Source organism: Pungitius pungitius, chromosome 15 (genome assembly GCF_949316345.1).
Source record: "Pungitius pungitius chromosome 15, fPunPun2.1, whole genome shotgun sequence".
Classification (NCBI taxonomy): Eukaryota; Metazoa; Chordata; class Actinopteri; order Perciformes; family Gasterosteidae; genus Pungitius; species Pungitius pungitius.
The window spans coordinates 10,654,288-10,666,929 of NC_084914.1; the positions used below are offsets into that span (position 1 = coordinate 10,654,288).

General features: G+C 45.1%; 1 protein-coding gene across 1 annotated transcript; it reads right to left on the reverse strand.

Moving 5' to 3' along the window:
- Window positions 1–5,082: 5,082 nt before the first annotated feature.
- On the reverse strand, window positions 5,083–12,024 carry fndc7a (fibronectin type III domain containing 7a). The gene is made up of 14 exons (XM_037457114.2): window positions 11,915–12,024; window positions 11,429–11,447; window positions 10,939–11,196; window positions 10,301–10,561; window positions 9,486–9,743; window positions 9,159–9,413; window positions 8,728–8,982; window positions 8,286–8,543; window positions 7,658–7,915; window positions 7,020–7,274; window positions 6,675–6,938; window positions 6,560–6,589; window positions 6,294–6,330; window positions 5,083–5,691 (listed from the first exon to the last, which is right to left on the reverse strand). The coding sequence occupies exons 1-13, from the start codon at window positions 11,948–11,950 to the stop codon at window positions 6,299–6,301; spliced, it is 2,439 nt and encodes an 812-aa protein (XP_037313011.2). The 5' UTR covers window positions 11,951–12,024; the 3' UTR covers window positions 5,083–5,691; window positions 6,294–6,298.
- Between the last annotated feature and the right edge of the window lie 618 nt (window positions 12,025–12,642).

Here is a 12,642-nt window from a genome sequence, read left to right on the forward strand (position 1 = left end):
ACATCTCCCAAAACCCTGCCGGTGGAGCAGTTGTCGTTGGAGGCGGTGATCCACACACTGAGGTGCTCCCCACACGGCACCCCGGTCACCGCACAGCTGTTGGAGGAGGAAGTGCAGTTGTAGATTTGTCCAGTGTTGCCCTGGGCCTCCACCGTGTAGGAGAGAGCTCCAGCGGCCGAATCCCAGGTTGTGAGCAATGTGTCAGAGAGACAACCGGCTCCTGTCTTCACGGTTGCTGGCTCACATGGAGCTGGAGGAAAAGAGGGAGATTGATAAAGACTTATTTACTCTCTCTGTTTGTTTGCCTTCCTGCTGGATGCAACGTTGATTTCATGCAAGTATTAAAAGCTGAAGCACTTCAGCAGTCCTAGCCACATAATAAAGTTATATTTTACAACTATGTCTGTTTTATTGCTAAATAAATTCCCAAAACAGATGTAGTAGTTTTTGCCATACGTGCATCATAATAAACATAATAAAGGAAAATGTCGCTGCAACCATGTGGCTCATTATTTAACTTTCAAGAGTTTAAAGGCTCTTTTAACGGGATTTGTCGACAATATCAACAATACTGAATACCAGCGAATGTATTACGAATTCAGAAAATAACAAATACTTCATCTGAGCCCTCTAATGTGAACAAATCGAGGCATACTCACAGGTGCGGACAAACTCAGGTTTGCTGACCTCGGTGTTGCAACCATCGCTGACGGCGTACACCGTGTACTTGTAGTGCCGACCACAGCGCGCATTAGTGAAGTAACACATGTGGTCTGGCGTCATGCACTCGGTCTCCTCGCCGGTGTCGTCCACAGCCGTTGCCACGTAGAAGAAGGTGTTGTTGGTGGGCTGCCAGCTGTAGACGATCACATTGCTGGAGCAGTCGTGACTGGTGCGAGTGTTAGCCGGAGCACAGGGGACTGGGAGAATGGACGTTGAAGGGCAATTAGTGTGGAATACGTCTCAAATCTGGCTGAATTAGGGGGAAATAAGTGTAATTACACACAGCAGAAAGCTTCTATTGACCGGTGTGGGGATTCACCGCAGATTCACATGCTCCAATTCACCTTCTATTGATGGAAGATTCAACTCCAGTCTTTTATAATTAACCCCTTAGTAGCTTTCACCACTTTATTGGGGGCTACTGGTGTGAGTGCTGAGTGAGACGTTTACTTTGAGATAAGTCGCTGACTTCGATGGACTGTTTAGAGCTTTAGACTGACTGGTATTGGATGTCGTGTCTTGGTGGCTACAGAGAGGGTGAGCATGAGAAAAGACCTGAGGACACACAAACAGCTTCCCACAGGACGGAATTCATGGAGCGAGTGTGTGTGTGTGTGACGGTGAGAGGTAAAACGAGAGGGTGTGCGCACACAGACAGGTGATGAGGTATAGGTAGAAGGGGGGGGGGGGGGGGGGCAATGATCATTGTTTCCCTCGCGAGGAGGGGCTCCGCTCACCTGTCTCGAACAAGGAGGTGGTGTTGGAGGTGCTCTCACAGTCGTCCGATATGGCGACCACGCGGACCGAGTACATCTCCCCACATGTGGGCGCGGGGATCTGGCAGCTGGCGGAGGCCGATGTACAGTTGATGGACGCGCCGGTGCTATCCACGGCCATGGCTCTGTACAAGTTGGCCCCAAATACCAAATCCCATGTTACTGTCGCCATGCCGCTGGAGCAGCTGTAGCCCACAGAGACCGTCGTCACCGGGTCGATTGCTGAAGAAAGATGTGTGAACAGAAGAGACAGATGTTCCGAATGATTTAACCCTCATAATCTGTCCTAATTTAAAATTTGTGTTTTTCAACTAACTAACTGTACCCTTCTGGCATCATTATTGACATGAGTAACATTCCCTTTGTGATTTACCTTTAGGCAGACAATGATCATTTGTTCACGCATAGCCCATAGAACACATGATAAGCGTGTATTAGTGTATATACAACTCAACGCAAGCAGTACGAGGAAACTTACTTGAGGTGGTATATGTAACATCGGCGGTTTCTCCCGGAACAAAGAAGAAATTGACGGATGCCACTCCCACTGTGTAGGTGGAGCAGGGCTCCAGGTTACTGATGTCCAGCCATGTGTTTGAAGTGTTTCTGGTGACCGGGGTCCTGCTGGGGTCGTCGTTGTCGAGCACAACCACCTGATAAACCAGCACTTTGCTCACAGAGTCCCACGTCACTCGGGCCGTGCTCTTCCCCGTCGACACAACCCTCACGCCGGTCGGCGGCTGGACCACTTGGCAAAAGAAATACAGGTGTCAATCTGCTGTGTCTGCAAACCCCCGTGAATTCACTACTCTCACAATCGCTGAATGTCAAGTCGTTTTCTGAGTGTCAAACTTTGAATTGTGCGTTGCATAAATCAGCAGAACGAGCCTCTCGTGTGCACTTACACGTTGTGATTGTTCTCGTGGTGCTTCTGGCGCCTCGTCCGGCTCTGTTTGAGGAGAAGACGTAGCAGTTGTACGTTGTGGAAGGAGTAAGGCCGTCCACTGGTGCCCCCAGAGATGCGAAGGTCCAGTTGAACGTTTTTGCGGGAGAAATAAACAACTCCTCCACAAACAAAATGTAGCCGTCCGCTCCTGACACGTCGGACCACTCGAACCGTATGGATGTACTGGAAAGAGCTCTGGAAAAGGTTATCTGAGATGTGGCGGGAACTGTGGGAGTGGGAGACAACGGATTCAATCCTTCTGTTGTGTATCATTGAACGGGTGACGTTTCTTTTTCGTTTTAGGCATTACCTGTAGTGGTTATTTCAAAGTCAATGCACACAACAGTAAAAAACTGAAAGACGTTTAGTGTGACATTATATACACTTCCGGGTCTTAACCCCTGAATCAGCCTCTGTGTGCTGGGCACAGTCTGCATGAGCATCAGGGGGGCCACGCTGCTGGAGTTCACCACTCTCAAATCCAGTGAGTAGGCCGAGGCGCCCGCGTAGCTGCTCCACATCACGTTCAGCGTTGAGGCAGAAGGAGAAGTCACTGACACAAAATGACATCCTGAAAGAAGACCAAGGAAGAATTTATCCCATTGGGAATATCATTTTTCTACTTTTTGAGATGAAAGGTTTCGATACTGAGGATTTAGTCCGATTTTTGGTTTAAGTTTTTAGGGGGGTTATAATAAAAGAACCAGACTAATATTGATTATGCAATTCTGAGCACACACTGCAGCATTTTGAAATACATTGTCGTGATGTTGTAAAATTAGGGTGTCATTCAAAATATAATGTATGTGTTCAATTGTCTGATTTTGCGCTCACTATTGAGGCACAAATATAATTTGATCTACTAACTTATGTACAATCAATAATCCTGGTTGCACCAACTAGTAAACAACTAGCTGTGGCCCTCTGTTGTTTGGCAGCAGCTTCTATCATTTTCAAATATAAAGTCCATCTAATCCACCTCAAGCCTTTGGTGTGATTTTGTGTTGTGAAGGTGAATCACCAGAAGGGCTTCATAGCCAGAACAATCTGTCTTTGCTATCTGGTTTTCATTAATTTTTTGATTTGTCAATTTTGTAATCTTTCACTTTAAGAGTCCGTATCCTTCTTATATAACAGTGTATTTTTATTTGTGATTAAATTCTAAGACGTTTTTTATCAAAAGGTAATTTCTTGGTGCATATACTGTATATATATATATATATATATATAATGTTTATCCATCTTGTCATATCAGTGATGAAAGACAAATGAAAAAACACTCACCTGTTGCCAAAACATGCTCTGTCTAAAAAAAAAAAAATGAAAATTATGACAAAATATGACATTAAAAAGTGAATAATAAGAACAAATGAAGAAACTTAATTTGCAAAATGTATTATTACCTGCATGAGGGACAGAAGGACGACTGATGGAAAGAGCACCCACATCTTATCCTTTGTCATTGTCAGGGTTCCACGTGTAGGTGCAGCAACCTGCAGCTCAACTGAAATCTTTACAGGCTGAGTGCTGTAGATCAACTCAACGGGAACCAATCAGGACGTCCTGAATAAGTTGCCTCTCGGGCATCATGAGAAGGAATTGAAGTTTGACTCCTGACAGGCGGAGGAGGGGCGCTTCCAATCCCCCACCCCTTGGACATAAAACTGCCCTTCATCCTTGTTCCCGGAATATTTCATTGTTGTCACTAGACCAACCAGTGACTGTTTTTATTTACAGTATATATATATATATCTAAAAAGATCAGTAATAAAACAAATCACAGACTTAGTAAATCCCTCGTAAAATCACAGGCAAAGAATCATATGAAAAAACACTCATCAAACAAAACTTCAGAGCAGTTAAAGTCATTAAACATTGAATCACTGTGAAGAAAGAGAGCAAAACACATTCTGAAGTGTTTTTTGAAATGTATCTTCCTGTTTGTCGAGTAGCTAATGTCTGACATATAAATGAACCGGGCGTTCTTCAACACAACGCTTTGTTTTGTTGTAACTGCTTTTTAAAACAATAAATATCTAATTGTATAAGTATTTAGAATATACTACACGGTTATTTGCATGCATTCACTGCTTTGTCAATACTGTATCTGGAGTTTTGCATACTAATAAAGCCATTTGAATACTGTTTGTTTTACTTCATATGTGTTTACTTAAATTCAGTTTCCCAATATTTTGTATTTTTTCCTTTTCCTTTTAGTTGGCGTGTGACGTGTTTAATTCCCATGTGCTGATTTCTATTCAGTTCCGTTTGTTCTTTTGGTGGAGGGGCACGCAGAATAGGTCTACCAAACCAGTAGATGCCGTTAAATAGCTTTGTAGCTTAGTTAATCTATGTTTGAAACATCTGTGTGCAACCGAACTCTGTGAATAAGACTATGAATGTGATTTAAAAAATCACATCACTCATTTATATGTTATAGAATTGGACCTTAAAGCTTCCCCTTAAACATATAGTTTAACATTTCATTAAATTTCTCTGATGGTTTGTTTTCTGGATTATTTTTTGCGGTCTGAAAGTATCTCTTGTATCCAACCACCTGGACCTCGACTCATTAAAGAACAACCCACACAAGATGACTGACAGCACACGTTGTTGGAATGCAAAGAGCGATGTGCTTTATTGTTGTTCTCCACAGCGAGAAAAGAAAACCCAACGGCGAATCTATCTGCAGCGATCCGATCAAACGTGCACAGGAGTGACGTACTGATACCTGCAGCCCCACTTCAGCTGACCCTCTGTGTTCGATGTCAGGCCACTGACTGCCGGGTGGGGGTCCTCTACTTGATGAGTCCTAAGATCCTATTTAGAATAGATTTGGTCTTTCAATGACTTTACCTGCGACTTCACAGTAAACTTGATATTTCGGCTTCTTCTTTATATTTACTTGGTGTCATTACATGTTGAGGTTACATCATTATGAGAGAGCAACTGCATTGATTAAACATGCAACAAAAAACATGCAGCCTGTTATAAAAAGTAGCAATTTGTAAGTATATTCAAAACATTGTATACATGCCAAGAGTTATTCATTGAAAGACCTCCTCTATGAATTGAAATGCTGTAGTGCAGTGTTTTTTTTTTTTTGGTCTCAGATTTATTCAGCGGGAACAGTCAGACTCTCTACTGCAGTAACACCAAAAACAAGAATTCCTAAACAATCCTTTTGGTACATTGGGTCTTTACAGTTGTTGTTGGTGTAAGCACAGTCTTCTGTTCTTGTGGGCGCTGTAGGGCAAGAAAGATGAGAGAGAGAAAAAGTTGTCAACCCTTGATTCGGTGGAAAAATACATACTGTATGTATAACAATAGCTTCATAACTTTGTGTAACTTTATCAAAATACTGCCTTGTCACACTGACTCAGGAGCTATTGAATATCCATGGTCGTATCTGTCACCGCACACACAATGAGATGCTCGCCATCTTCATTTACCTGAGTACCGTTCATCTCATTCATCTTCCCATGCTCTACACACACACACACACACACACGCACACACACACACACATGCCAGAGGTAACAGAGGTAAAGACAGACAGGGACCCGCCTCCCCTTATCCAGTTGCTCTAACTCTTTGTACTACTCAAACACGCCTATTGTTGAACCAGAGCACTATAGATACACATACATTTGTGCATGTCGGTGATGCTGTCACAAGATACCCCCCCCAGAAAGTGAACAGGCAATAAAGGAGGCATCCTGTCAATTTCTTACACAACTGTAATTTGAAGGAAAGCAGGTTGTTTTTTCTGATGTTGTTACGCAAGTCCAACTAGCCTGAAGACGGGACCTTCTCATCTGGGAGGAGCTAAGTACCGATAAACTCACCAGAATCAACCCACAAGTTGTCTTCCACTAGAGATCACTAGAGAAGGAGAGAGAGAAGGTTTTCAGTGCACTAGAAGTTAAATAAAAAACATTTTAATTAGAGTTTCAACGAAAAGTTTTGATAAATGCACTTATTCAACTTAGAGAAAGATCTGAACCCCTTTCTAGTCTTGGTGCTTTCACTCTCTTCGTCAAAACCTTAGCAAGTTGCAAATAAACGTGTTCATCAGGTAATACGTTATGTTTTCAGTCAACAGGACACTTACCCATACCAGCATTACTTCCTGGGCAGAGAACTGAGAATACAACAGAGACAAACCCGTTAATGCAGCTCACTCACAAATGTTTTTACACGCTCTGAACATCCCCTCCGTGATTCACCTGAGTATCTCCTGGGTCGACAGAAGTTGACTCGGACCCCGTTCCGTCCCACCGGGGCCACCACTACGGTGTAGACGTCCCCGCACGTCTCCTCCTCGATGTCACAGTAGTTGCTGCCGGCGGCGGCGACACACGCGTAGTCGGCCGCCGTCCCGTTCAGCTCCACCGTGTGGTTCAGCATCCAAGCGCCCGGAGAGCGCCAGTACACCCGCAGCGAGTTGTCGGCCCTGCGGTAGAGCTTCACGCTTGTCGGGCAACAGGCACCTGCGAGAGTGAGTTATGAGTAACATTCAGACCCCTCAGTCGCACTTGTCTGAGTGTGCAACGTGTGCGTTGGCCCCTTACTGGATGAGAATCCACGGTATGTGCACTCTGACTTGTGCCCTGTGCTGCTGATGGCCTCCAGGTTGACGCTGTAGTTGGTGCCGCAGGTGATGCACCCCATCAGGCAGTGGCTGTCCAGGGTGTGGCACTTGGCGTGTCCGCGGGGGGACGTCAGTGCGGTGACGTAGGAGCGAGCGCCGCCTCCAGGCGACCAGGTCACGTTGGTCATCGCCTGGGTCACCTGGGTGACGTTCACATACATGGGGCAGCAAGGACCTTGGGGAGTAGATCACAGGACTATACTCAACACGGAGTTACCCATTCATTCATTCACGAGAGAACAAAATGTTTAAAACAACCCACTTTAGCTCATTATTATTATTAGTGATGAGATCAGCATGTAACTGTCCTGTTTTTTGCTGCCAAATTCATGCTGTCGGACTTTTTCCTAATGAACTGTTCTGTTTTATTTGTAGGATGACTGTAATGATAAAGGTGGTGGGAAAAAAAGGGATTAACTTCACATTCAAAGCTTTTAGCACTTGACTTCAGCTCATGGCGAGAAGAGAAAAAGTTGTGTTTTTTTCGGCTGCATCTTTTCTTTTTTTGATGTTTAATTCCACTTTCAATTCTTGCTATTACTTATCGTGATGCCGTACCCGTTTCCAAAGTTTTACTGTATCCAGGTAGACTCCTCCCCACCGTTGTGGTGGCCTCAGCCATGACCTCATAGGTCGAACCGCAGGGCAGCTGTGTGAGCTGACAGGAGTTGTTTGTTGACTGGCAGGTGTGGGAGCCATAGCGTCCAACAGCTGTGATGGTGTAGTTTGTTCTTGGGTTGTTGGGGTTAGTAAAGAGGACCGTGAATGTGGAGTTGTCGCTCTGCATCATATTCAGGATCTCTGGAGCGCACGGAGCTGTTTTCATAGCAAAAACACACTCGTTAATACATCAGAGTGAGAAATAGCTTGATTCACTTTCGTGCTAAAAGTGTTGCATGAGAAGATTGATTCTCATTGTGTGTACGTATGAAGCTACGGTCACCAGCTGATATCTTATCTTTGTTCAGCACAATGACTTGAAACAAGTTGAAAAAAGTTGCATCGATCGATCAATTTGATTTTTGACGAGCAAAATGGTGTATTTTCCCAAATATTAAAATTGCAGCACCGTGTTGTGTCAAAGCTGTTTTACTCAAAGAATTCCCTGCATTCCCGTTGTGGTGTGGTGTGCTGATATGTGTGTATGGATGAGGTGGCACGTCCCTCTAAAGAGCCCCATGGATACCTGTCTCATGGGTGCTCGGTGCGCACGTGCGGTTGCATCCTCGTAGCTCGCTGCAAGGCGTGACGGTCACAGAATAAGCTGTGTTGCACCTCAAATCGGACAGTGCGCACACCGGCGCTGTGTCGTTACAATGGATGACATCATTCGTCTGTGCCGCCGTCGTCTCGTAGAGCTCGGCCCCTTTGACCTCCGGCCACATGACCTCCAGCGTCTCTGTGGAAACTAGCTTCACGGTAACATCCTGAGGGCAACAAGGAACTGCGGTGGAGAGAAATGCACAAAAAAAGTCATTAGCTGTGACCATGACGTTAGAAAAGAAGCCGAAGCAGAGCAGACAGGGCTAAGGCAAAGGATCGCACGGATTCCTGCATCGCTTGCACTAAGGAGGCGTAACATCTTTGATGTGAAAGTTGCTAATAATAAATAAGACTGCTTGTCCTACTGGTGGTGTAGTTGCGGACTTGTGCGTAAGGGCTGGAGCCGGCCTGGTTGTAGGGGAAGACGGTGGTGAGGTAGCTGTAGCCACACAAGCAGGAAAATGGGCACGTGGTTCCAGTGGTGTTGCATGACTTCTCGGTCCCGTCGTCCCTCTTTATGAAAGCCATGTAGTGCTCCACCAGGGGCACATCCTCCCACACCACTGAGCAGTTCCCGGCTTCAGGCTCCTCCACCCAGATGTACTCCAGGGGACATGGATCTGTCAAGTAAAGAAAAAGTAAGAATGGACAATACAGGAAAAGTCTCTCATTTTGTTATTTTTTGTCATTTTATTATGTTCTTATCTAATTGTGGGCAAAAATAAACTGACATCCGCTGCAATAAACAGGTGTGTTGAGTTTTGTGTGGCCGTGGTTGTCTGTGTGATGCACCCACATGTGATGTAGTCGGCTGGTTGCGAGGGTTCGCTGGCGCCAGCACTGTTGTAGGCTTTAACAACGACTGATTGGTTCTGGCCACACTCCACAGGTGTAATATAACAGTGACTGTTCACTGTTAAAGAGCAGTTTTGTCCAGAAGTGGTCCGGACCATGTATTTCTCCGCTCCCTGCACCACCGCCCAGTACACATCGATCCCGAGAGACCGACCCGGAGAGACCATGACGAAGGTCACGTTTGGTCTTGGGGGACCTGTAAGTAAAACCAGAGGGAGTTGAGTAACACCTCCTGCTGCGCTCCTCTCCTACGGCCTGTCGCTCTTACGTGTGATCTGGCAGACAGTGAGGTCGTCTCCGGCTTTTCCCTCAGAGTCCCAGGCGGTGCCCTTGATGCAGTAGGTGGTCCCCGCTTCGAGGCCGTCAAAGGTCACCGCTGTGTCTGTGGTGTTGAGCTTCACGCGGGAGCTGGAGCTCTCCCGGATGATGCAGAGCGTGTAGAGGACGGCGTTCTTCACCGGGGGCCAAGTCACCAGGATAGTGCCATTGTCGGGAGATGTGGTGTTCAACATGGGCGCCATTACCACTATAGGCAGGTTCAGGCAGAAGGAAATGAGAACAAAATGAGACGATTAGCCCAGATTTACTGCTTGTACTCTCCTGACATGTTTTTATGTAAGATGTGGAAACAATATCCTTGTGATTATGTTACATTACGGGAAGGGAGACGACCTAATTCTCATGGTTTCACGTTTCATATTATGAGATTAGTATAATGCAAAACCATAGATAGAGTTTCCACCCTGCTGCACTGGTGATAAAGAGAAGAGACTCTGGGACAATGGGCGGTGAAATGACACGCTGGGATGCCGGCGGAGCGAGCTACCAGACTATTGTCCTTCAGGAACAACGAAAAGGCAGCTTTTTACCCTCCATGATAATAATCTTAAAGTCAGAAAACAATATTTCTTAGTTTTAGAGATAGATAATATAGATATAATAATCATATCAGTCTTATAGTTGGGGAAAATCATAACTATTTGTTAAATGATTGTTACATTTTAGTTTTCCATAACTATTTGAAACACTCTAACCACAGGATGAAGTGTTTTAAGGACCCTGCACGAGGCTGTTCATCTGTACCTGTCCTGGCCTCCACGGGGTACGAGGGCTGGCTCCTCCCCCCCGAGTTGACGGACATGACACTCAGCTTGTAGTCCGTGTAGGGCTGGAGCTTCACCATGGTGCCTGGGGAGCTGCCCACCGTGATCTCTGAGAAGAAATCACCTGTCTTCGACTCTGCCCTAAGGGTGTAGCTGGTTGCCCCGGCAACCTCCGTGAACTCCACAGTGACGCTGTCGCTGTGCTTGGAGTAGGCCTGTTGGATGCTGGGGATTTCAGGAGCTGGAGAACAACATATAGAAGCAGTTGGGTGGGTTAGAATAGAGCTCTTTTAGGTTTGAGGAAGTTCATCCACGATGGCAATAGTTTTGTCCATGTATGTCACATGGTGATGGAATGAAAAACACATTCACTGTATTACTATAATCAACCACAGTTTTAAGGTATTTGTACTTTTTTATGCACCTCAACAAGCAGAAGCAGGCTGCTACCATGTTTATGCATCACTAATGACAACCCGATTACTTTAATAGTAAAACATTATACTTAAGTACAGAATCATGGCCTTTTCCTCAACGCTAGACATGCAATCTGTCTTCATGGACTGTAGCGTTTCTGAACCACCACTAGGATGTCCTCTCCCCACTGCAACTGCTGACCTGTTGTCTCCTCCGTCTCTGCATGGCTGAGGACATTGAGAGCACTGTCCATGGCTTCTAGCTGCAGGCTGTACATCGTGTTTGGTGACAGGGAGATGACTGAGCCCATCACGGAGTTGCCACTGAACTGAGCGAAGACGGACCGTCCCGGGGAGTTCTTGGGTGTTGCTGTGATCTTGTAGGAGCTGGCACCAGAGTAGCTGCTCCACTGCACCGTTATGCTCTTAGATGTGACCGTGAACACCGACACTGTGATGCCTGGGGGAACGGAGGGGAGAACAATGCTGGGATACATCCAAACACACGTTGAGGTGGTGTGTTCGTATTTGCAGGTAAAACAACAATATGCATTTTTGGGTTGTTGCATTGTTTGACTTTTATTATCGAACATGTATTTAGGGATTTTTTAAGGCAGGTTTCATTTAAAAGTAATTAGTAATTAGTTTATGCTATTCGAGTGCATCATAAAGTAAGGCAAATGATAATTTACCATTTTGAGCAGCACAGATCTGAAAATGAAAAAAGACATGGCAGGTTAATGAGTTTAACAAGGAAATTATAATGATAAACGACAGGAAATACAGTATTTTCGTGACAAGGGCATCATTTCAAGGGTAGGAGGCTATTGGGATTTCACATTATATCCTCAGGCTAATTATGCCTGGGGATATAATGCCTGTATCAGATTCTCGGCGCATGAGAGGCAGCAGGCTGCACATTACCTTCACTCAACACAGATTTCAGGACTGGTCAGCGCAGGTATTTCTTTCAGGTCGGAATGAATTTGTCTATTGAGCTGAGGTCGGGCATGCCGCGCGCACTTGTTGAAAGCAGTCACACTCAAAAGAGCCTGTGTTCCTACTTCAAACGTCCACTAGTATTTATCTGGATGTAAAAAGTATCAAAAAATGGGAAACCTACACCGAGGAAAAGTTGTTACATTGCTTTAAAAAGTGCAGAAACAATCATCTCTTACCGATGTGAAGGTCAATAGAAGCAAAGGTTGAAGCATTCTAAATGTCGTTCTCAGGCGTTAAGGAGATTTTTCTTGGAGCTGAGCCTCTGCCTTGAGGCAAGATGTGTGATGCCGTTTCTCCGAATGACTACAGGGAAGCAGCCAAAGTTCTTTTTTGTTCTGTGTCCCTCCCTCTCTCGGGTGAAACGACAGGTGCTGTATTGTTCCAGCAAATACCAAAGAGCCGGAAGGCAGTAACTCCTCCCCGCGGGGTGTCCTGGCGGAGTGAGAGGAGAGCCCTCCACCTTCCTACGTGACGATGGAGATAACAAAAATGAACTGTGTTGCAAACTGTTTTGTTTTGTCTCAAATGGTGCAAATTGATTGTTGTCTTGAAAGGTTCTGCAACCCCGGAACAAACTCCTCTCATCTCTCAGTTGAGAAACTTACACTAGACCTTTTTTGACAAAAGATCATTTGATACAATCGATGACCTATTTCTGTGTCTGAAAAGAAACTTGGGCGGTCTGAAGGTTTCATTAAAACAATGTTTGATCTCTCCAGAGTATCTTGTGGCGGACGAAACCTCTTTCTAAAAGGTTAATCATTGTGTTCTCAGTTTCTCTACACAAATCTATCAGCAACAGTATTTTGTACTGTTAATGTGTTAATAAAGCGTATTTTCAAGGGAAGACAGAAACTTCTGTTCCCTACAATGTACAATTTATTACAATTATTATTATTACAAT

Coding starts and splice junctions, on each gene's coding strand:
- fndc7a (XM_037457114.2), bottom strand. CDS start 11,950: ATGCTTCAACCTTTGCTTCTATTGACCTTCACATCG. Junction 8,544..8,727: donor AGTCCGCAACTACACCACCA/GTAGGACAAGCA, acceptor TCTCCACCGCAG/TTCCTTGTTGCCCTCAGGAT. Junction 7,275..7,657: donor CAGTAAAACTTTGGAAACGG/GTACGGCATCAC, acceptor CTACTCCCCAAG/GTCCTTGCTGCCCCATGTAT.